Below are 23,403 nucleotides of genomic sequence, written 5' to 3'. Positions count from 1 at the left end.
CACATCCAAGGAAGGCTCTTCCTTAACACCTCCGTAAGCCCAGAGGTCAGGTGAATCCCAGAGCTCCCTGTGCCGTGCAGGTCTCCCAGCCACCCTCTCTCTTCCTCAGCACTTCCCGCAGGGACACTTCCCATTCCTCTGAGCGTTACGGCAAAGCCTCAGCCTCTCCATCCCAGCCCAACCCGCTATAGGTGTGTACGTACGCATAGACATCACCCGGACACGTCGCTCCGGTGTTGCGGCGGGCCGGTCATGCATTGTGGGAGCTGTAGTTCGCAGCGCGCAGCACTACAAGTCCCAGCCTCCAGGAGGAGGAGGAGAAGGAGGAGGAGGAAGGGAGCCGGCTCGGCCCAGGCCTGCAGCCCGAGCGGGACCCCCCCGGGGGCGGGCCGTGGCGGCATGCGGCTCCTCGGCCGGCCCGGCCCGCTCCGCAGCACGGCGCTGGCCGCCCGGCCGCCGGGGAGGCTCCGAGCGGGGCCGTGGCGGCGCGGCTTCACCCGCGGGCGGCTCGGCGGCACCATGGCAGAGGAGGCCAAGCGGCTGGCTGCCTGCGCGGCCGTGGACAAGCACGTCCAGGTGAGACCGCACGGACCCCGGCGCTGCCCGGGGCATGGGGGGCAACGGGGGGCGCGGACCCCCGGTGCGCAGGGAGCATCCCGGAGCACGGAGGGGCTCCGGGGTGCAGGGACCGACCAATGCACGGAGCGGACACGGAGTGCACGAAGCCTCTCGGAGCACGGATGGGCTTCGGGGTGCAGGGACTCCCAAATGACAGAGTGGCCACGGGGTACATGGACGGGCTCTGGAGTGCAGGGACCCCCAAAGCACAGAGCGGACACGGGGTGCATGAAGCCTGTCAGAGCACGGCCGGGCTCCGGGGTAAAGGGACCCCCGAAGCACAGAGGGGACACGAAGTGCACGGAGCTTCCCGGAGCACGTTCGGACCCCGGGGTGCAGGGGAGGCTCTGGAGTGCAGGGACCCATCAAAGCACAGAGCTTGCCACGGGGTGCACGGAGCGTTCCCGGAACACGAACGGGCTCCAGGGTGCAGAGACAAGCTCTGGGATGCGGGGACCCCCAAAGCACGGAGCAGCCACGGCGTGCACGGAGCCTCCCGGTGGACAGACGGGCTCCAGGGTGGACGGACACGCTCTTGGGTGCAGGGACACCCAGTGCAAGGAGCGGCCACGGGGTGCACGGAGCCTCCCGGTGCGCGGGCTGATCCCAGGGTGTGCGGAGCTGCGCCGGGGTGCCGGCACTCCCCCAATGCATGTAGCGGACATGGGGTGCACAGAGATTCCCAGTGCATGAACAGGCTCTGTGGTGCAAGGACCCCACACTGCATGGAGTGACCATAGGGAGCACGGAGACTCCTAGTGCATGGATGGACCCAGGTTGCAGGAACAGGCTCGGGGATGCAGGGACCTCCACAGTGACCATGGGGTGCACGGAGCTTGCCGGTACATGGTTGGACTTTGGGCTGCACGGATACCCTCCAGTGCATGGAGCAGCTCTGAGGTGCATGGGGTGCATGCACAACCCAACCTCTCCCTGTAGCATGGACAGTCCTGGGATGCAAGGAGGGACTGTTGTGTCCCACTGAGCTTATTCCTCCTTTGCTTTGGATTGCGATCCTTTAGCCTGGAGAGAAGGGAGAAAACTGCTTTTCCCTTCCCATCAGTGCTTGCCCAGTGCACGGCTCAATGTCCTGCATCTCCAAGCATTCACCATGCACCCTCTTGCAACCTGGGCTGTGTCGGGGGTTCAGGATAATGCCATGTCCATCTCCTTTTCTCAAGTCCAGGATGCTCCACTGCTGCACCCTGTTTCTGAGCACCCAAGCAAAGAGCAACAGCCCCTTACCAGGGGGTCATGTCTTATCCTCTGCAGGGAGTGGAGTGCAGCAAGGGGTTTTAATGAAACCTTTGAAACTCAGATAGGACTGGATCTGCTTGAGGTTTGTCACAGCCTGATTGTGAACACTTGGGAGATCAACGGTTAAAGTCACGCACTGGTTTATCACAGTGTTTGCTGTGCAAGTGCTGTTGCAACAGCAGTGATGAAACTGGCTTCGAGTCGGTGCCAAGAAGGTTGATTGGGGGGGGGGGGGGGGGAGTTTCCTTTTCCTTCCTGCTTCCCCCTTCCAGGTTAGCATCCTGGTGACTTCCCTGATGCCCCATAATGTTTCACTTGTATTGCAGCCTCTTCTTCCTCTGAGCACTCTGTACCTCCCTGCAGAGAGCACACCTACATATGTGAGACCTACCCCCTGCCAGGCCAGCAAGCTCAAAGGCGGTCTGTGGGGTGAGGGAGCCTGGGCAATGGACCGGTAGTTGCATTAAACCCCTCTTTTTTACCCAAAGCAAGCCCTAAAATTGCACACTGAGGAAGCGCTCGTGTTGCAAGGTGCGGAGCCAAGGCACGACTGTACTGTGGGTTATCTGGTTTGATTTGGGACAAAAGGTGACTCTTCGTTTTGGACTTTTGCTGATGAAATACTGGCCTTTGTGCTGCCGTATGGTCAAGCAGACTTGGGATAATGTTTCTGGCCATGTTGCAGCCGATTAAAGTTCAGTGCCCCTCTGAATAAGTCAAACAGGCAGCGTCTGGGGTAATACCGCAATGTTCGGTGCGCAGCCTGGCTCGAAGCAGTGGTGGAGAAGCCGGTTCGAGGCACCACCAAGGAGTTAGGGGGGCTCAGCCATCAGAGAAAACCCATCTCCCTTCCAGTTTGCACTGTCAGGGTGCAGTTGCTGTTTGTAAGGGAGAGTTTTGTGTGTGGTTGTTGGCTGTTAACGGTGGGAGCACTGTTATCTCCAAAAGCAAAGCTGCAGATTCCCTTCCTTGCATGGCAGAGACGTGGGAGGACATCAATGACTTCAGGGTTCGGTTGTGTTGGACAAATCTCTTTGCTTGACATAAAGGTTAAGGTGCTGTAAATCCATGGCACCAGGGTACTGGATGAGGGTCCTCACTTGGCATTCTCCTTCTCACCCATCCTTAGCCGTGCCTGCATCTCATGCAGCCTGCGGCAGATGTAAAACTGGGGAGGGGGGAATTAGGAAAGAACTTTTCTCTCTTTGTATTATTAAATATAATAACAGTAATTGTTATTATTAAAACCAGGTTGGTGTGTTTACCCACAGAGCTTCCCACTACTGGAGTGGACACTGAGTGACCAACCTCAGAAGTCATGGGCTGTGAGGCTCTGACAGCTCGGAGGAGTGGGGCTGGCACAGGGCTTGGGGCTTTAGAGCCATAAGCTGCTTGGGCAGAGCTGGCTTTGCATTTATGCATCAGCTCTGAAGGCAGGCCCTGGCCCTGTCAGCATCTTTGTTAGAAGTAAAAAGATGGGTGGGCTGAGCGTTTATAAGAGGAAACTTTGGGCTTTGCACTGTATTTATCTCCTGTTCTTTGCATAAACTTACATTGGACCCACCAGCCCCTGTGGTGCTGCTGATACCCACTCCATGTGCGTTGTCTTGTCCACATCTGTAATGCCAAGCAGTGTCTCTACACCCTTTCTTTAGCTGAGGAAGTGCTATGGTTGCTGCTGACTCCACTCCCAGAGTGCATACATGGGTCCTCAGCTATGCTGTGGGTCAGTACCTTGGTTTTGTTTGCTGGGGTTTTAGTAGAACAACATGAAATGACTTATTTCTTTGCATGGAGCGCTGCTCCTCAGTGCTGTGAGCTGGTCCTGCCCCTTGCACGCTGACCCTGTGCTCTGCTTCTCCCCGCTGTTTGTCCTGCTCCTGTTTTAAAGGGGTTTGGCTGGTTTTGCCCCTGGTCTGGCTGGGTTGGAGCTGAGGAGGGAGAGGTGGGAGCTGCAGTAAGGCAGGGGCTGTGACAGCACCAGTTTAGACTGGCTTAAACTGTTCATCTGCGAAACCCACTTAGCCCAAGGTCTTGCCCTCCGCCTAAGGAAGGATGCTTCTCCCCTCATCACAGCTGCCTGACAGGAGGATGGAGCCAGGAGGGGCTGGGCTCTGCTTCCACAGAACAAGGGATGGGACAAGAGGAAACGGCCTCAAGCTGCACCAGGGCAGGTTTAGATGGAGCTGAGGAACAATTCCTTCCCCAGAGGGTGCTCAGGCATTGGAACAGGCTGCCCAGGCACCGTCCCTGTGAGTGTTCACACACTGTGGAGACGAGGCCTCAGTGCCATTGGTTAGTGGTGACCTTGGCAGTGCTGGGCAGTGGTTGGACTGGATGAGCTTGAAGGTCTTTTCCAACCTGGTTGATTCTGTGATCACTGAATAAATACCTTCAAGCTTATTGCCAGCCACGGGCTGGAACCCTTGTGAGCTCTTCCTTCTTCATTACAGCGGAGCGGCTGATGCGGAGGCTTTCGCCATCCCTTTGGCCATCCAGCTGCTCCAAGAAGCTGTCTCACCAGGGAGAAATGAGGGCAAAGAGAAGAAATTGCCTCTTCCCTGATCAAAACAAGTCTCTTAGGACATGCAGCACCGGTGTTCTCACCAGCCTCCATGCAGCTTTGCTTCCCCTTCCTTGGCTGGCCACACTTGGCTCGTCCATGGGGCAGGTGAAACTCAGGAATCTCGGGAGCTATTGGGTTTCTGCTGGCACCATTGCAAGCATGCAGAAAGCCATCTCCTGCTTTCCCTGCCTTTTGCAGGGTCACGGTGGTTACTGAGGGCTGGGATATGAGCCGAGTCCTTGGGGTTGTGTGCTGGGGTTTGGAGAACTCTGTTTTCTTTGAGCTTTCAACCTGCATAAGCGAGGGAAATCATTAATCCTATGGGAGTATGACCTGTCCTGAGCTCCACCTTGCCAGCTTGTGTGCTTGTGTAAGAGTTGAGCTGGTTCAAATGCTGCAGGTGTGGCTTTTTCCATAGCTGCTGAACTCTGGATCTGCTGCACATGGAGAAAGAGTTCCAGACCTGTCTAATATCCAAGAGATAACGCACACCAGTTCTGTGCCTGCATCTCTGGCTGGCTTCAGGTCTTCCTCATCTGGAGTCTCTGTAGTGATATTGGGCCTCCTTAAGTCAATTTAAGCTTTGGATCCCATCCAAAGAAGGGGAAGGACATTGAAAACGGGAAGTGCACGAGAGGCTGCGGGTAGCTCTCAGTGAGACTGAGTTGATAATAAACAGATCTACATGGCAGGGCATCCTCTTGAGAGGTAACACAGTTGAACCCGTCCACCATGAGCCTGCAGCCCCTTTTAGAGGCATGTCTGTGTTATGGATGAGATAGTAGTGATCCTTCATTAACCACACCATAAGCAGGGAAAGGCCAGGGCTGAGCTGTGGTTAAAATAGGATCCTCTTCATTATATACTGCCAGGCTCACCCATCTTTCAAGTGTGCAGCTGGACTCTCCTATAGGCAGTTTTTATTCCCTAGGAGCAGCTGCTGGTGCATGTGTACTGTTTACTAACAATACAGTTGGCTGCAAACCCATACTTTTACTGTGTGGCTTCCTTGGGAGATGTTATCTTGAGGTTCTTTCAGCTTCTTCCTCTGCGGTATTGTCTGAAACTCCCAGCTTTCCGGCAGGAGAGGATGCATGGAGTGCCAGCAAGCAGCAGTGAGTGTGCATTGAACACCCTGAGATTCAGACCAGGGTGGTATTTAATAAGTGCCCTTTAATAAGGGGGTGAGTAGCTTAAAATCCCTTAGCCACAGACAGGGTTGTGCCCTCGCTGGCAGTGTGTTCCCTTCCTTGGCTGCAGCGTGCTAAGGTGATGTGTGTCAGTGTGCATCTCTGAGCAAGGTTCCACTGCATGTGTTTATAATGTTGAATCCCCAGTAACAGCTCTCCTCTGTCTCTCTTTGGTTTGCAGAACAATCAAGTTCTTGGGATTGGAAGTGGTTCTACGATAGTCCACGCGGTGCATCGATTAGGTAGGATGCTCCTCTTCCTATCCCTTCCCTTGCCCGGCTGCCCCAGCTACATCAAAACCATGCTAAATCATCTGGATGCTGACTTAGAGCTGATGTGTCAGCTCTGTTCACCGACTGCTGTCTCCTCCTTGAAGCTGAAGGCTAAAACTGGGTCTTGTTCTCCAAATATATTGCACAGAGAGTCCAGAGGAGGTAATGATTTACCACTTGCTCTCCCATAGAGCCAGGCAAAGCGCTTTTCTGGCACCCGCCACAAACTGGAGCTGAACTCCTGCATTTCATTCCAGCTCTGCCCCAGTCCTGACTTGCTTTGTGGCTTTGGGCCATGCAGCTGCTCTGCTTCCGTTAACCCATTTGTATGCAGCTCACGTTGATTGCTCGCATCCACGTTATTCACATTGAGGGTCCTGATGAGGTGTAGCAAAAAGGAATGTGAAATCCCACTGCATTTTTCATACCTCGTAGCTAGGTTTACCTGCTTGCCCCAGGTGCAGGTTTGCTCCAGGTGTGATTCAGAACATTTCAGCAACATATTCAAGTGAAGCGAATGCATTTCTGCAACGGGAATATGAGGGCAATTATCCTCATGCCTCATTACAGAGGTTTCAGGTTCCCTTCACAGGGCACTCTCAGCCCTAGGGCAAATCTGCCTGGGGAGGTGCTGTACCTTGTCCTGCTTCGATTGGATGCAAACCAGAGCAGCAGGGGGTGCCGTGGTGGATTTGGAGCACAGGGTCAGGTCTGTTGTTCGTGAGGGTCCTGCTTGGATGCAGAGGGGGATTCTCATTGGAAGCAGAGCTCGATGTGTCCCACATGTGTGGCTTTGCATGGTTGGGAAGTCCCCTTGTCACCTCCAGCTCCCTTGGGCAGTGTCACCCACAGAGGGCAGGTGGTGCTGAGGTCTGAGCGTAGCAGTGCTTTGCTTTGCAGGGGAACAGAAAGGATGGTGCTGTGCCTGCCCCTGGCACCCACCTCACTCCTCACTGTGTCTGAAGTACACTTACTTGTCTGGGAGCTGCGGTTCAGCTTTCTGGGTTGGGCTCAGTCTTGCCACCACTCCCAACTACACAGAATCAATCTCTGAATGAATGGGTGCAGTATTTAAAGTGGAGTGCCTGTTCCAGGCCGCACATTCTGACTTTCCATGTCAACTGAATGCATTAGCACTGGGATGGGGTTTGTAACGACACGCGGCCTCACGTATTGCATCTTCAGCCCTTCCACAGCAGCGTTACATGGAGCATGCAGCCCGAGTGCTTGCTGTGGTGTGGGAGCTGCCTCTGACACCTGGGCTGCTGGCTTGTGCCCAAGTATTGTAATTACTAAAATAACATTTTGTCCATAATGATATCTTAGTAATAGATTTTAGTCATTTGAGGTTAACCTGGGGGAGGAAATATTTCCTTCCATTTAATGGAATACTGTATTTTATTAGTCCTTTCCCTGCCATATATTTAAATGTTCTATAATAAATGAATGTGTTGTTCCCCAAGGCAACAAGCCAGAAAACCTTTCAGACAGCTGCTGTTTACAAGGAGTGTAGCTAAAACCTGTCTAATGGAGTGAAAGGGGGGAATGGGGCTTATTTCCCAGGTGACATTTGCTGACGAGGCTCTTCTGCTGCTGGTGACACAAAGGTTAATGGCTCGTGGTGCCTTGGGCTGAGCCAGGGTGGGTGTTTAGACCCTTCTGACCCTGGAAACAGAGCCTCAGCCTAAGCAGGGTGGCACCTGTTTGTGTTTGGAGCCTGAGTTATTTGCAAGCCAAGCAAGTAATTGCAGTGATTCATTCAAAGGGGCTGCTCGGAACTGAGATTTCTTAAAGTGATAGTTGGTGGTGTTTTACCTTCTGCAACAAACTGAGACTTCTTTTCTTCCCTACAGCCGAGCGGGTTAAAGAGGAGAACCTGACAATTGTCTGCATCCCGACGTCTTTCCAGGTAAGAGCTTTCCTCCTTTGCAAGCACTCACACAGGGGATCGTCCCTTTGGCTGTGGGAGGGAACCACGCCGCTGTCTGGGCTGGCTTACAGTGGTGTGATTAACTGAAAGCACCAGTGAAAGCAGTTGTGATGCAGCCTGCAGATAGATGTGATGGTGATGGTGCTGGTGCTGTGTTACCCTGACCTGAACCGCAGGGATGCTGTAATGCTTTGAGGTGTGTTTCAAACCAGTGTGGTAACGCTGGTCATGTCAGTGTTGGTATGTGGCTTGCTCTGCATCCCGCTTGTGGAAGAGTGCTGTTTAGTGGTGAACCAGACTCATAATGCAGAACACATTGGAGACACTTAAGTCTGCTTTGATTTTGTATGAAGCCCTGAAAGCTGTAAAAAGCATGCTGCAAGCAATAATAGCGAGCTTGTGTTTTTCAGGAGGGTTTGAAATGCATGAACTGGCTTTTATAAGCAATTGCAGAAGAGAAATAAGCTTCATCTTTCCTTTGCTGCACAGCTTTTGCAGGAATTGGTTCATGCCATGCCAACTCTTGAGAGGTTTGCAGGGAGAACATGGTGAAGTGCAGAGGTGCTGGGGAAGCTTCTGAGCTGCTTCCATGCCTCCAGGCAACTGGCTTTGGTTTCTCTGCCTCTATTCCCTGAGGTGGGAACACATTGCACAGGAGCAAGATGTTACCTTGGTCCCTTTGGAGAGGAAGAGGTGACATGGTGGGGACCATCCGTGGGGTTTTTGAGGCTGGGTGGCAATGCTCCACCCTAGGAATTGGGCATGCATCCTCATGGTCCTGGTGTGGACCTTGGGGTTGTACTTTTGTCCCAACTTCTTCACCTAAAGGACAATCAGGCAGTGGGGCAGGCTGGGCAGAGTCCATCCTTTGAGGTTTTCAGGACCTGAGTGGGTAAAGCCTTGAGCAACCTGGTAGCTGACCCTGCTTTGACGTGGAGGGTGGATAGAGACCAACCTAAATTACCCCAAAATCTGATTGTTCTCCTCCACCCTTCCAGTTGCAGGGAATGATGAGGGAAGAAAGAGGAAGAGCCAGCAGGTCAATGCCTGGCTCTGAGCCTGGTGTCACCATGATCTTGGGTTGGTTTACTCAGCACCAGGCCTGCTGGTGACAGATGGGGTACACCATACGCAAAGGGGGGAAAGGATCTTTGTGCAGGAGTAACCAGGGCTCTTTGAAAGAGATTTAATCTACATCTGAAGGGACAATGGGATCAAACCAGACTCACCAGCGATCAGCCTGGGGGCAGCACACCAGTGTTTGAGGGATAGGGTGCTAGTGAGGTCCTTCAGTCTTAGTGGAGGTAGGGGATGGAAATCCATGCAGCAGCAAATTCACCAGGGTTATTGATGTGTTAGAAACCGCAGAAGCCCCTGAGAATGATCGTGTGGGAATTGGGTCTTTTAGCCCAAAAAAAGGGATGGAATCAACAGCCCAACTGAAGTGCATCTGTACTTATGTACACAGCATGGGCAACAAACAGAAGGAGCTGAAAGCCATTGCACAGTGGGAAAGCTATGACAGAGCTGCCATCATGGAAACATGGTGGGCAGAGCTGCAGTGCATGGCTATAAACCCCTCAGAAGGTACAGGCATGGAAGGAGAGGTGGTGGGTTAGCTCTGTATGTTAGGTGGGTTAGCTCTGTATGTTAGGTGGGTTAGCTCTGTATGTCAGGTGGGTTAGCTCTGTATGTTAGGTGGGTTAGCTCTGTATGTTAGGTGGGTTAGCTCTGTATGTCAGGTGGGTTAGCTCTGTGTGTTAGGTGGGTTAGCTCTGTATGTCAGATGGGTTAGCTCTGTATGTTAGGTGGGTTAGCTCTGTATGTCAGGTGGGTTAGCTCTGTATGTCAGATGGGTTAGCTCTGTATGTCAGGTGGGTTAGCTCTGTATGTCAGATGGGTTAGCTCTGTATGTCAGGTGGGTTAGCTCTGTATGTCAGGTGGGTTAGCTCTGTATGTTAAGTGGGTTAGCTCTGTATGTTAGGTGGGTTAGCTCTGTATGTTAGGTGGGTTAGCTCTGTATGTCAGGTGGGTTAGCTCTGTATGTTAGGTGGGTTAGCTCTGTATGTTAAGTGGGTTAGCTCTGTATGTTAGGTGGGTTAGCTCTGTATGTCAGGTGGGTTAGCTCTGTATGTCAGGTGGGTTAGCTCTGTATGTCAGGTGGGTTAGCTCTGTATGTTAGGTGGGTTAGCTCTGTATGTCAGGTGGGTTAGCTCTGTATGTTAGGTGGGTTAGCTCTGTATGTCAGGTGGGTTAGCTCTGTATGTTAGGTGGGTTAGCTCTGTATGTCAGGTGGGTTAGCTCTGTATGTTAGGTGGGTTAGCTCTGTATGGGTGGGTTAGCTCTGTATGTTAGGTGGGTTAGCTCTGTATGTCAGGTGGGTTAGCTCTGTGTGTTAGGTGGGTTAGCTCTGTATGTCAGGTGGGTTAGCTCTGTATGTCAGGTGGGTTAGCTCTGTATGTCAGGTGGGTTAGCTCTGTATGTTAGGTGGGTTAGCTCTGTATGTTAGGTGGGTTAGCTCTGTATGTTAGGTGGGTTAGCTCTGTATGTCAGGTGGGTTAGCTCTGTATGTTAGGTGGGTTAGCTCTGTATGTTAGGTGGGTTAGCTCTGTATGTCAGGTGGGTTAGCTCTGTATGTTAGGTGGGTTAGCTCTGTATGTCAGGTGGGTTAGCTCTGTATGTCAGGTGGGTTAGCTCTGTGTGTTAGGTGGGTTAGCTCTGTATGTCAGGTGGGTTAGCTCTGTATGTCAGGTGGGTTAGCTCTGTGTTAGGTGGGTTAGCTCTGTATGTCAGGTGGGTTAGCTCTGTATGTTAGGTGGGTTAGCTCTGTATGTTAGGTGGGTTAGCTCTGTGTGTTAGGTGGGTTAGCTCTGTATGTTAGGTGGGTTAGCTCTGTGTGTCAGGTGGGTTAGCTCTGTATGTCAGGTGGGTTAGCTCTGTATGTTAGGTGGGTTAGCTCTGTATGTTAGGTGGGTTAGCTCTGTATGTTAGGTGGGTTAGCTCTGTATGTCAGGTGGGTTAGCTCTGTATGTCAGGCGGGTTAGCTCTGTATGTCAGGTGGGTTAGCTCTGTATGTCAGGCGGGTTAGCTCTGTATGTTAGGTGGGTTAGCTCTGTGTGTTAGGGAGTGCTTTGACTGTCTAGAGCTTAATGATGCTGATGATAGGTTTGAGTGTTTATGGGTAAGAATCAGGAGGAAGGCCAGCAAGGCATGGCCATGGTGAGAGTATTGGGCATAGCAATAACACCATGGTAAGAGTTTATAACTCCTGGAGAAGCAAGGAGCAGAGTCAGCAGAATCAGGACTTCTGGAGGGCTGATTTTAGCCTGTTTAAGAGCCTGGGTGACAGAGTCCCTTGGCAGTCCTGAAAGCCAGAGGAGTCCAGAAATCTGGACGTTCTTCAAGGGGGAAATCTGAGAGGACACAGGAGCAGCCATCCCCGTATGCCGAAAGGTGATCCATCAGGGAAGAGACCGGCCTGGCTGAACAGGGAGCTTTGGCTGGAACTCGGGAAGAAAAGGAGAGTTTATGACCTCTGGAAGAAGGAGCAGGAACCTTAGGAGGACTACAAGGGTGTTGGGAGGTTATGCAGGGAGAAATTAGAAAAGGTAAAGCCCAACTACTATGGCTGCTGCCATAAAAGACAATAAATAGGGTATCTATAAATCAGCAATGCAGGGAGGGCTAAGGATAATCTCCATCCTTTATGGGATATGGTAGGGAAAGCAGTGATAAAGGATGAGGAAAAGGCTGAAGTACTTAATGCCTTCTTTGCCTTAGTCTTGAAGAGCAAGACCAATTGTTCTTGGGGTACTCAGCCCCCTGAGCTGGAAGACAAAGATGAGGAGCAGAATGAAGCCCTGTAATCCAAGGGGAAATGATCAGTGACCTGCTGTACCACTTGGACGCACACATGTCTATGGGGCTGGATGGGATCCACCCAAAGGTGCTGCAGGAACTGGTGGAAGTGCTCAGTGAGCCACTTCCCATCAGCAGTCCTGGCTCAGTGGGAAGGTCCCATTGGCTGGACTTAGCAAGTGTGATGCCCATTGACAAGAAAGGCCAGGGGAGGTTTAGGTTGGATAGTATGAAAAATGGCTTCACTGAAAGGGCTGTCAAGCGTTGGAACAGGCTGCCCGGGGCAGTGGTGGGGTCCCTATCCTGGGGGTATGTAGAAGATGTGTAAAAGTGGCTCTTAGTGCCATGGGTTAGTGGTGGCCTTGGCAGTGCTGGGGTAAGGGTTGGACTCAATGATCTTAAAGGTCTTTTCCAACCTAAATGAGTCTATGATTATATGAACAGTTAAAATCCTCTTACCCTGCAGGTGTTCTTTAAGTGAGGGTATGGGCTGATGGGAGTTGCTCTTTTCCTGGCTGTTGCAAACAACCAGTGGCCAACTGGGGTACAATGCAAACTGCTGCAAAAGACAAAACCAGTAAAAACTACTTTTCTTTTTCCTTTTTTTTTAACCTTTATCAGTCCTTCTGTTGTATCTGTAGACTGTACTGAGAGTCTGTCTCTGACATGTCTAAAATGATCCCCATCCGGACATAACGTGTCCCATTGGAACCTGGAGCTCTGAGATCAGTTAGTAGGTCTTACAGAAAATACTGATGAAAGCTCTTGCAGTGATTGCGGGCTGGAGCCTGTCCTGCCCTGAAATGTTGGGATAGCCTGTGTAATGCTACACTAAAACCAAAAGGTTGCTGTGAAAGGGAAAAGGTAGATCGTGCACTTGTAGGACCCAATATCCCCCAGACACAGGGCTGCCTCCTATCTTTTGCCATCTCTTAGACCGAAACCAGTACTGATTGAAGCACTCCCAGGTCAGCAAAACAGCATCCTATTTTTGCTATGTACAGGTGTAAATGGCTGCCTGAGGTCGGTGGCAAGGAAGAATTGGTTTCAGTGGGTTTTTGTTCTCCTCCCTTCCTTGTTGTCAGGTTGGGTTATTCCATCACCACCAGCAAAGCTAGAGCCAGGGTAAGTATCTGTCCCTTGGCTTTTGTGTTTCTCCTTTTCACCTGGATGTGTGCCGAGAGCACAGAGTGAGACCATTCCTGGCAAGTGCTGGGCAGTTATCACCTTTCCCCTGCTGTGGCAGCTCTGCTTTGGCTCCTGCTGCTCTGCTCCATTGCCTTCCAAGCAGAGAGCCTGAAGAAAGCCACCTTGTTCCCACACTGCTGACTCCACGCCTGTTCAGGATGGGGCCTGCATGTGCAGCGCAGTGATTTTTCAGTGCTTTCAGTTCCTGAAATCCCTCTTCATGGACGCCATGTGATGAGTGGAAACCCACTGGGTTTTATTCTTGTTATATCGTGAGTCCTTAGGGCAAACCTAGGGCACAGTCAAGAGTCCACAGCCCATGGGAGTTAACACTGCATGCTATGAAATGCCACCGTAAGCAATTCAGATCATAGCTCATTGCCAGCAGTACCACTTGCTAACTTGTCTTAATGCTTCTGGGATGCCAGTACATGCAACTGAATGCACTGTGTTAGTGGGTAAAATACAGGGGAATCGGTTGATCCAGGCTATTGCACTGTGTTTTCTTGGTCAAGCTACAGCATGGTGTGGAGTTCAGACTTGGGCAGAGTCCAGACAAGCAGGGAGTCTCATTCAGGTGATGATTTGTAATGCAGAAAACCAATTCGAGGTTCTGTAAGCTGGAACTCCTGTTGGAGGGGGGGAAGTGTACCCTCAGTCGGTTTGCAGGTGACACCAAGTAGGGAGGGAGTGTTGATCTGTCTGAGTGCAGCGAGGCTCTGCAGAGGGACCTGGACAGGCTGGATTGATGGGTCAAGGCCATTGAATGAGGTTCAGCAAGGCTCAGTGCTGGGTTCTGCGCGTGGGGCACAACAACCCCATGCAGTGCTCCAGGCTTGGGGAAGAGTGGCTGGAAAGCTGATCAGTGGAAAAGGACACGGGGGTGCTGATGGACAGAGCTGAGCATGAGCAGCTTGTTCCCAGGCAGCCAAGATGACAACAGCATCCTGGCCTGTATCAGCACCAGGGTGGCAGCAGGACCAGGGCAGGGATCATCCCCCCCTGTGCTGGGCACTGGTGAGGCCACACCTCGAATCCTGTGTTCAGTTCTGGGCCCCTCACTACAAGAGAGACCTTGAGGTGCTGGAGCGGGGCCAGAGAAGGGCACGGAGCTGGTGCAGGGCCTGGAGCACAAGTGTGATGGGGAACGGCTGAGGGACCTGGGGGGTTCACTCTGGAGAAGAGAAGGCTCAGGGGGGACCTGATGGCTCCCTACAAGTGCCTGACAGGAGGATGGAGCCAGGAGGGGCTGGGCTCTGCTCCCAAGGAACAAGGGATGGGACAAGAGGAAACGGCCTCAAGCTGCACCAGGGGAGGTCTAGATTAGATATTAGGAACAATTTCTTTCCCAAAGGGTGGTCAAGTATTGGAACAAGTTCCCAGGGCAGTGTTGGAGTCTCCATCCCTGGAGATATTTAAAAGACACGTAGATGTGACACATGGGGACATGGTTTAGTGGTCAACTTGTTTGTGCTAGATTAACGGTTGGATTTGATGATCTTAACCTAAACAATCCTACGAGTCTCTGTTGAAACTGATGGATGAGTGGAGGGTCACTGGGGGTGCTCTGTGTTGTATTGCCACTAGAGGGAAATATACAGCCACTTCAGTAAAAGAGATTGGAGCTGCCAAGTACCTGTTTCAGAAGCTTCCCACTCTTCTTCCACGGGTTGGACGTTTCTTTATAGCCTTGTTTGTTTGCTTGCTTGTTTCCAATATGAAAAGTATCTTCATTGTTAGCTCTGCATCACTGTGGTGTAAATACTTCATCTTCTTGCTCCCATTTTTCAGCTGAAGGGAATCAGAGGGGCTGGATGTGCGTGGAGGAGAATGATGTCCAAGCTGAGACAACACAAGACTCAAAACCCCCATATCTGCTCTAATGCTTAGATATAAGCCATTCCCACCAAGCTGATGGGACCTCCTGCTATTTAGTACAGAGAGACCTGAACCCATGAGTCCTGTTGCACCATCTGAGCCTTTTAGTTCGAATCAGCAGCAGGGTTTTCCTTTGCTTAAATTAATCTGGTGTGGGAGCATCATTTTCTCCTTGCCATGCATTCCTAGTGCTGGCTGCAGCCTCTCCAGATTCAGGGTGGAGCAGTGGAGCTCTTCTAAGGAGAATCCATCCTTGCTGCAGCTGAAGGATTGACACCACGAGTCTGTTTTCCTGCCATTGGTGAATGGTGTTTGCCACTGGTAAATGGTGTTTGTCACTGGTAAATGGTGTTTGTCACTGGTAAATGGTGTTTGTCACTGGTAAATGGTGTTTGCTGTCTTCTTGGTGCACAGGCCCGTCAGCTGATCCTGCAGAACGGCTTAACCCTAAGTGACTTGGACCGACATCCAGAGGTAAGGACCATGGAGGTGAGACCTCACCTGACCTTCCTCTAACCTGGTCCTTCATAAAGCACCAGGGTCCTTTGTGCTCCCCTGAGGACATGAGTGTAGGCAGCCACGCTGCAGGACATGGCTTAGTTTATGTTCTTCCCCAGCCCGGGTCTTACTGCTTGATGCTCTAGATAGTGAATAGGCTGCTGAGTTGGGTTCCCTACAGGCAGAATCTCTTCCAGGTTGAGACAGGGATGTTGTGTTGCTGAACTCTCACCAAGATTTCCCCCGTGAGCTCCCTGCCTGCATGCTGGTCCTTAAGTGACACTAGAAGCTAAAGTGATGTCCTTGCAGGCCAGCAATTAGGTTTTGGGTTTTCTTTCTCCTGCTCTTAACATGCCTGTGGTTTAGTGGGGGCTGGTACCCTTGGGATGCTGATCTATAGTCAGGCTGGCACCAAGGTGGTCCCAGCTCTAGTGTCATTTCCGCCTGCTGCTTGGATCCTGAGCTGCACAAAGAGCAGTGCCTTGGTGCTGCACAAGAGGGGTTTCCACACCGAGTTCCTCCACCCCCTACAGCTCGACGTTGCCATCGATGGAGCAGATGAAGTGGACTCTGACCTCAACCTTATCAAAGGTGGCGGGTGAGCCTTGCTGTCCTGTGCACGGTGCTGGTGGCGGGTGGCCTCTGAGCATCCCTTTCTGGCTGCCCATGGTCTGGGGTGGGCTGGAGAGGCTGAGGGGATACTGTGCATGCACCTGCAATGGGACGTGGCTCCTGACAACGTGTGTGTGAGGGACAAGGGGAAGGGGCACTGGTGTGGGGCAACGGCAGCACCAAAATGAACAAGAACGTGATAGAGGGGACTGGATTGCAAAGCCATTGAGCACATCGAGGAGCAATCTGATGTTTTCTGATTATTTTATTTCTGTTTTCGCCCCCTTGCAGTGGCTGCTTGACACAGGAGAAGATAGTTGCAGGATATGCAAAATGCTTCATCGTCATTGCTGATTACAGGTGAGAATATTACACCTGTGTCCTGTAGGAGGATTCAGATAGTCCTGTGTTAGGCCACTGTTTTCCTTCCAGTGGGTCAAGGGAGCAGGAATAGGTGGAAAAGAGCCTGACTCCCAGTGCTTTAGCAATTCAGTTTAGCTTTTCTTCTTAATTTTCAGCTCAGCAGGGCCTGCTTAGGAAATGTGGGGAAATGGCTGCTCTGCTCTTTGAGTTCAGTGACTGTCAGCACAGAACAGATTTCCCTTTCTGTACATACTGCTGCAGGGCTGTAATAAAACCAGTGTGTCCTGCTTGTCCAAAACATGTCAAAACAGGGTTTATGAGTGAATAAATCATCCATTGAACTGGCTCTTCCTACACATTAATCAGTGTGAACCAATTGCTGTGCCCTCAGGGGAGGGGTCTGCAAGAGGTGATGCGATAATGGTGTTAGCAATGTAATGCCTGACTCTGATCCCACCTCAAACCATGTCCTCAGGAAAAAGTCAGAGAGCCTCGGGGAGCAATGGAAGAAGGGAATCCCCATCGAAGTCATCCCCATGGCTTACGTCCCTGTCACCAGAGCCCTGACCAAAAACTTCGGAGGTGCTGTGGAGCTGCGGATGGCTGTTAGCAAAGCAGTGAGTGTCCCTCATCAGCCCAGCCTCCCCAAAGGAGCCATCTGAACGTGGGCAAATGGAGGACCAGAGGTCTGGCCTTTCATCTAATTAAATCTGGGCTTTCACTCCCACGAGTGGCATGTGTAATTCCCCTCATTATACTTTGGTTAAGGAAGTGTATGTTCAGGTGTTCAGGATGCTCATCGAAAGCCTCTCTGGCTTATGTCTACTGAAGCAAGCATCCCTGAGCAGGGAGAGGAGGGATTGACAGTCCGGGTCTGACCCACTGCTCTGTGGGGATGTTGGGGGCTGGAGGGCAGTCTGTGCTGCCAAAGAGGGCCTTGAGTTAGGGGGCAGCTCATGCTCCATCCCAATACCGCACAGAACCAGACTAAATTAAAACTGAAGGTGCTTTGTCTCTGCTGTCACTGCCCCATCACTTGGGCAGCAGGGTTTCACCAGCCACACTGCGTGGCAAGGGAAACAGAGAGCTGTCTGCAGTAAGGCTGGAGATATCACCTGAAGGCTTGTTTTTAATGCTCCTAATCCTGAGAGGCTCTAGGGATTGCATTTAGGTGCCTGAGAAGAGCAAACTCAAGTTCATTCTCTGAACGTGAGACCAGCCTTGCTTGGGGAATGCACATCAGTGTTGCTGTGTCCTTGGAGGATGCTGGTCCCTCTTGGTTGCACATCCTGCTCAGCACTGCTGAAATGCCTTGTCCTCAGCCCCAGTCTGTTGAAAAGACCCAATGTCCCCTTCTGTTTGGCTTGAGAGAGTGCTGGGCACATCTGGAACACTGAAATCCAGTTCTTCAACTCCAAAACTTCCCCATGGCATCATGCTGTTATCACTGGGGCAGAGGGGTCTTACTTTGGGTTCAGTTGCCTGTGACAGCCTTTTTAGGACATCGATCTATCTTTACTCTTGGGAAAAGGATTCCCTATTGCAGTGATGAAATTCCATTGTTTTTTCCAGCTTCTGCATGATTATCTGTATGAAGGAGAATAAGGAACAAGCAGTTGCCTTGGGTGATGGTTTTATTTACAGGCTCATTGTGGACTGCCCTGATTTACTTCATTGATGGCTCTAAATGGTTGTGGTGGTGATGGTAGTCTCAGTGAGGGCTGTGACAGTCCCTGGCTGGGCTCGGTAGACAAGGAGCTCATGGTGTGACATGTGGGTTTGCTTCACAGGGCCCCGTGGTGACAGACAATGGGAACTTCATCCTGGACTGGAAGTTTGACAAGGTTCATGAATGGGGTGAAGTGAACACTGCCATAAAAATGATACCAGGTAATGTCTGTGATACCAAAGACAAAACCAAAAGCTGGCTAAGGCTTGGTCCATGCTGGATAACCCTGACCATGGGAACCCTACCCTGAATAAGAGGAATTACATGTGTGTGTGTATTTACTGCCCCCTTCCTGGTCCCTACATCTGCTTCTACTTGAGAAATCAAGCTGAATTAGTGCAACAGTACCCATGTGGCATTTCCATGTGGTGGTGGAAACCTGGGGTGATGCTGGGTGACTTAGGACACTGTTCCCCCTTAGGCACGCCAGTGCTGTGCTCATCCTTGCTCTCCGTGTGCCCGTTTAGAGAGGGACTTTTAATGGACACACTGGTGGATGCTGGAGGGAGGGTTCACACCGAGTTATAGTATTTTCTAGGACCTGCGTATAGCTTTGCATCCCATTGCCATTGTGTACTCCTATGCCGTAAAGGTGCAATGTATCCTAGCTATTGCTGTGCATGAGAGAAGCAGTGGCTGATTGCATTGCTTGCAAGTGAAACAGCCTCTCTGCAAGGACTCCTGCCTGGCCTGAGACCTGCTGCCCAGGCCAGAGCTGCTTCTGGATAATCCAAGTCTCTGGAACTCTCTGAACCTCAGTGGAGCAGCAGATAGACTGGCTCAGCCACACCTGGGGATCTTGGCCAAGTCTGCTCAGCTTTTGAATACATATTCTTGTATCTTTTATCTTTGAGTTTATCCCAGGTACCTGTTTGCCCTGAAAGCCATAACACAACTGCTGTCACTGGCTGTGTGTTGTCAGGGCAAGCTGGAACAGGTTAGGATCCTGTTGCACAAACCTCAACATCCCCACAAAGCAGCAATATACTGTGTTGTAAGGACTTTTTCCTTTCATCTCTTTTGGTTGAGAGATGAAAGGTAAATGATGGGACCTGTTCCATCACACTGGTGTGGAGATACGGACCTGCTAAGATATGCTGCTCAGATACAGACCTGCTAAGGGGAGAAGAGCATCTTCCCTACCCAGAAGTGGAGGAGCAGAACTGTTACAGCCTAAATACAGTAGTGATAGCAGGGTTTTGGCCACCTAACCCTTGTCCTTCATTTCTTCCCACCTTCTTGGCTGTGGCTTGGTGATCACCGTGAAGTTAGGAGCACCCCATAATTAAATGCAAGCAGAAGTACATTTGCAAGTGGGCTGCAGATTGAAGCAGTAGCATTAGATCTGCTGAGTGCTGACATTGGAATAAGTGTGATCCAGGTGTTCTCTAAGAGGTTAGGATTTTACGTGTGTTTAAAGGAAAAGCAGGTAAGTCTGTGGCTGCCTGTAGCTTCCTCTTGCTGGCCTGGGTCATCAGGTGGCTGAAAATCATAGAATCACAGCATGGTTTGTGTTGGAAGATCATCCAGTTCCAAGCCCCTGCCATGGGCAGGGACACCTCACACCAAACCATGTCACCCAAGGCTCTGTCCAACCTGTCCTTGAACACTGCCAGGGATGGAGCATTCACAGCTTCCTTGGCATTCACAGTGCCTCACCACCCTTACAGTAAAGAACTCCTTCCTTATAGCCAACCTAAATCTCCCCTGTTCAAGTTTAAACACATCTCCCCTTGTCCTATAGCTACAGTCCCTAATGAAGAGTCCCTCTCCAGCATCCCTGTAGATCCCCTTCAGATACTGGAAGCTGCTCTGGGGTCTTATGATTCTTCTGGGGATGGCCTCACGGGAGAGGCTTCCCACGGGCTTCCTGCACAACATCACCCAGGTTGGACTCCTCTCTCCAAACCTCGGATGGAGTCATTGGTCCCTTTTAACAAACAAAACCATGGTGAGAGCAGAGGAGTCTACGCTCTGGGGTGTCTCTGGCATTAACCAGTGTGTGAACCCTCATTTCCCAGGCGTGGTGGAGACGGGGCTCTTCATCGACATGGCAGAGGTGGTGTACTTCGGCATGGAGGACGGCTCGGTCAGCGTGCGGGAGAAGCAGCCTCGCTGAGGCCCCTCTGCTTCGCCTCCAGCCACTTTGATTCCCCTGCTGTAACGGTGCCAACCTGATGTCTTGCCTTAAATGAGCAGCGGTTGTTGCAGAGGACGGATGATGGGAAGTGGGTCGGAATCCGCTGACGTGATGCTGAATGTCTTCTTGTGTTTTTTAAAGACCAACAACAGAAAATCTATTCTATTTCTATATCTATATTTTTACTTTATAGGAGATGTTGTCCTTTTTTTAAAGAATCGTTTTGACAAATTGCTTTAACGTTTTTATTTGATTTTCTAAGGAATACTTAACCAAAAAGAATACTCCTTGTTTTGTTTGTGATTTGTGTGGTTTTATTTCCTTGCATTCAAAGAGAACTTGAACCCTTCTGGTTGCTCGTAGTGCTTCAGTGACTGAGGTCAGGAATACGATCCCAATGCATCGTTCCTAACCACCCTGGCTTAGAACGCGATGCACTAACATCACGTTAGTATGTTAGTACCTACTAACATATGGGTGATGTACGTAACAGGAGCACATCCAGTCGGGACCTGCTGATGCCTTATTTGGAACCTTTTTGGTTCAGTATTTTATGCCTTTTATTTTTCTATACCACTGGTTTTTAATAGTTAGGATGTCTGGTTGTCCTCTGTGCACATGACAATTCTCTGAGCCTAGGGTGGTCTCTACATCCCTCTGGGGGACATTATAAGGGCCTTTTCCAGGCCTCTGTATGGAGGAGACGTTCATCCTTTGAGCCAAAATCTGCTCTCCATTCATTCAGTACCTCTGATGAAAGCCTGTTCCTGTACCTGGAGATATCTGGGACTTGGTCCTTGTAAATCGAGAGCAGGACTGGGTCCTTGGTGAAGTTTACAGAAGCATATTTGAGCAGGGCAGCATGGAACACTGTTCAGTGGCAAGCAGTGTGGTTTGGAATGAAGGTTTACTGTCACCCCTCGCAGCTGGTTGATCTGTGGAAGGATAGAGCAGAACGCACAGGAAAACTGAAGTCTTCCTGCCTGAATTTTCCACATGTAGCAGGAGAGAGACACTCGTTCAGTATCTTGTTCTCAGTGTGTAGGTGCTTCTCATGGGTCCGAGGTCAAAATGCAAGCCCTCTCTTTGTGTTGTAGACGTTGAAATAAAGAGCTGTTACACCAGACATGGTGGTAATTTGGTTCTTAAAGCAACTGGTTTGTGCACAGTGGGGGAGATCATCCTCAGACTAACTCCTGCTGTAGTTTCCTCCTTTAAAGGCCTTCACCCAGGCCAGATTCACCCTTCTGCACTTGATTTCATCATACTTAAGGTAAATAAGTTAAATTAATCAACACTTGGAAGCTGCCTCAAGACTGTCTTAAATTTGCGTGTCTAAAACCTGTGCATTTAACTATAGCCCCTTTTTTTTACCAAAATGGAGCTATTTTTATGTCTTTAAATCTTCCCCTTCCTGCATATTTCTTCTGTTAGTTCTGAAGCACTTGTAGGCTGGATGGCAGCCAGTGTGCTTAGTGCAACTTTGCTGGAAACACTGGAATATCTCTTCCTGCAAACCTGATGCTGCAGAAGCCATTTGCTGGTTCTTGCCATGGGCTGTTTTCAGATGCATCTTGGGCTCCTAATGTAGAATCATGGAGTGGTTTAGGTTGGAAGGGACCTTAAAGCTCATTCAGTTCCAACCCCCTGCCACGGGCAGGGACACCTTCCACTAGAGCAGCTTGCTCCAAGCCCTTGTGTCCAACCTGGCCTTGAACACTGCCAGGGATGGGGCAGCCACAGCTTCTGTGGGCACCCTGTGCCAGCGCCTCAGCACCCTCACAGGGAAGAGCTTCTGCCTTATATCCAACCTAAATCTCCCCTCTTTCAGCAGGGTCATGGTGAGTTTCTCATCAACAGCACCCCCAAGTCTTTCTCCTCAGGGCTGCTCTCAAAATGTAATCCTGGATAAGCAGAGAGCAGTCAAGCACAGCTTTGTGCCCAGGCGCCTTCTCACTCATCATGCTTCTGGAAATGAGATTAGCAGGAGCGAACGTTGCTGTTGACTTTCCTTTCTCTCTCTGAAATCAAACACCTCCTTCTCAAAAAGCCAATAAAACCATTACCACACCATTACTTTCTGGCCCTGGACCAGATATGATCTCATTCAGCTTTGTGCTTAGTAGGGGTTTGTTAAATCTAAGCCTGAAGGTGGCAGGTCCGATTCTTGAGCTGCTCCATGTGCCTGGGATGCAGGTAGCACTGATGGGTGCTTTTGCAACAGATGCCCCTGCTGGGGTGGGACTTTGGGTTAGGGGTGCAGAGTTCACTGTACTACAGTGATATAAATCCCTGAAGCGCTGGAGAAAACCCAGTGTCTGAACCAGTGCTGGAGGCTTTGTGCAGATCCCCCTTGTGCGAAGACCCCCAGCTCACATTTGCAGACTCAGTAGATGGATTTCTGAGTTAAGGAGCTGTTCAGAATGGTCTTGTCCTTTCCCTTGGAGGCTGCCAGGCTCCCTGATGTGTTGTGACTACCCACATCTTCATCTGCCAGTATACATGGAGCACATTTAGATGTGGTGCGGGGAGTCCATCCCTTTCTGGGTGGCTTTGGCGAGCCATGGCTCTGCCCTGTCACTGACACATTGTGCTTACGCTTATGTTTAGCTAGCGAGCTATGACCATGATGATGAAAATGAGTGCACAGGCAGCAGAGGTGTTTCTAGTCCCTGGTCCTTGCTTTTCTAGACTGTCACCATTACCATTATGTATGCTTTTGGAGAGGTGATGGTTCATAGGTGAGCATGCCATGGTAGGCCTTCAAGTAAGGGCGGACACTGCAAGTAGCCATGACTTCCTTGAGTAGTGGCAGTTCAGCTTTGCCCACACCATTGTGCTGCTCCAACAGCTTTTGGGCTTGAGTTTGTTGATTTGATTTTACCACCTTGGCTGTTTTGCACTGTGATGTTCCCTTTAGACTTTGATGCTCTTCGAAAGAGCCTTAAGAAGCCTTTAGAAACAGGCTTTATGCCTCCTCTATCCCACCCGGCTCCCTTGCAGCTTGGGAAAGAAGAACAGGGATGTATTTTTAGAAGATGGCATTAGAAAAACATATATCTAAAGCAGTTGGAAGGAGGTGTCCTTTTAAAGCCCCAGGCAGGATGGTTGTGGCTATTTAGGGTGCATTCCTGCAGTGGGTCCTATTACCCATTGCTAACCACAGTGAGACGATGCGCTCCAGCCCCTGCATACAAACCCTGGCATTACCTTTTGGACTTTGCACAGTGGGTAATGCACAACTGATTTACCATTAGCACTGAATTATGGATTAACTTGGCCCTGGAGAAAACAAACGTTTCAA

The 23,403-nt window shown here is 50.8% G+C and overlaps 1 protein-coding gene across 1 annotated transcript; it reads left to right on the top strand.

The window, feature by feature from the left end:
• Window positions 1–384: 384 nt before the first annotated feature.
• RPIA (ribose 5-phosphate isomerase A) lies at window positions 385–21,225 on the top strand. Its single transcript, XM_057403221.1, has 9 exons — window positions 385–576; window positions 5,813–5,873; window positions 7,757–7,812; window positions 15,172–15,231; window positions 15,789–15,853; window positions 16,159–16,227; window positions 16,706–16,847; window positions 18,021–18,120; window positions 19,981–21,225. Exons 1-9 carry the CDS (start codon window positions 400–402, stop codon window positions 20,076–20,078), a joined length of 828 nt encoding a protein of 275 aa, XP_057259204.1. The 5' UTR covers window positions 385–399; the 3' UTR covers window positions 20,079–21,225.
• The last annotated feature ends 2,178 nt before the right edge of the window (window positions 21,226–23,403 follow it).

Source organism: Pezoporus wallicus, unplaced genomic scaffold, assembly GCF_028554395.1.
Source record: "Pezoporus wallicus isolate ANWC-B61680 ecotype Strahan unplaced genomic scaffold, APGP_CSIRO_Pwel_v1 contig_6644, whole genome shotgun sequence".
NCBI classification, from domain to species: domain Eukaryota; kingdom Metazoa; phylum Chordata; class Aves; order Psittaciformes; family Psittacidae; genus Pezoporus; species Pezoporus wallicus.
This window is presented reverse-complemented; position numbering and strand designations above follow the sequence as displayed.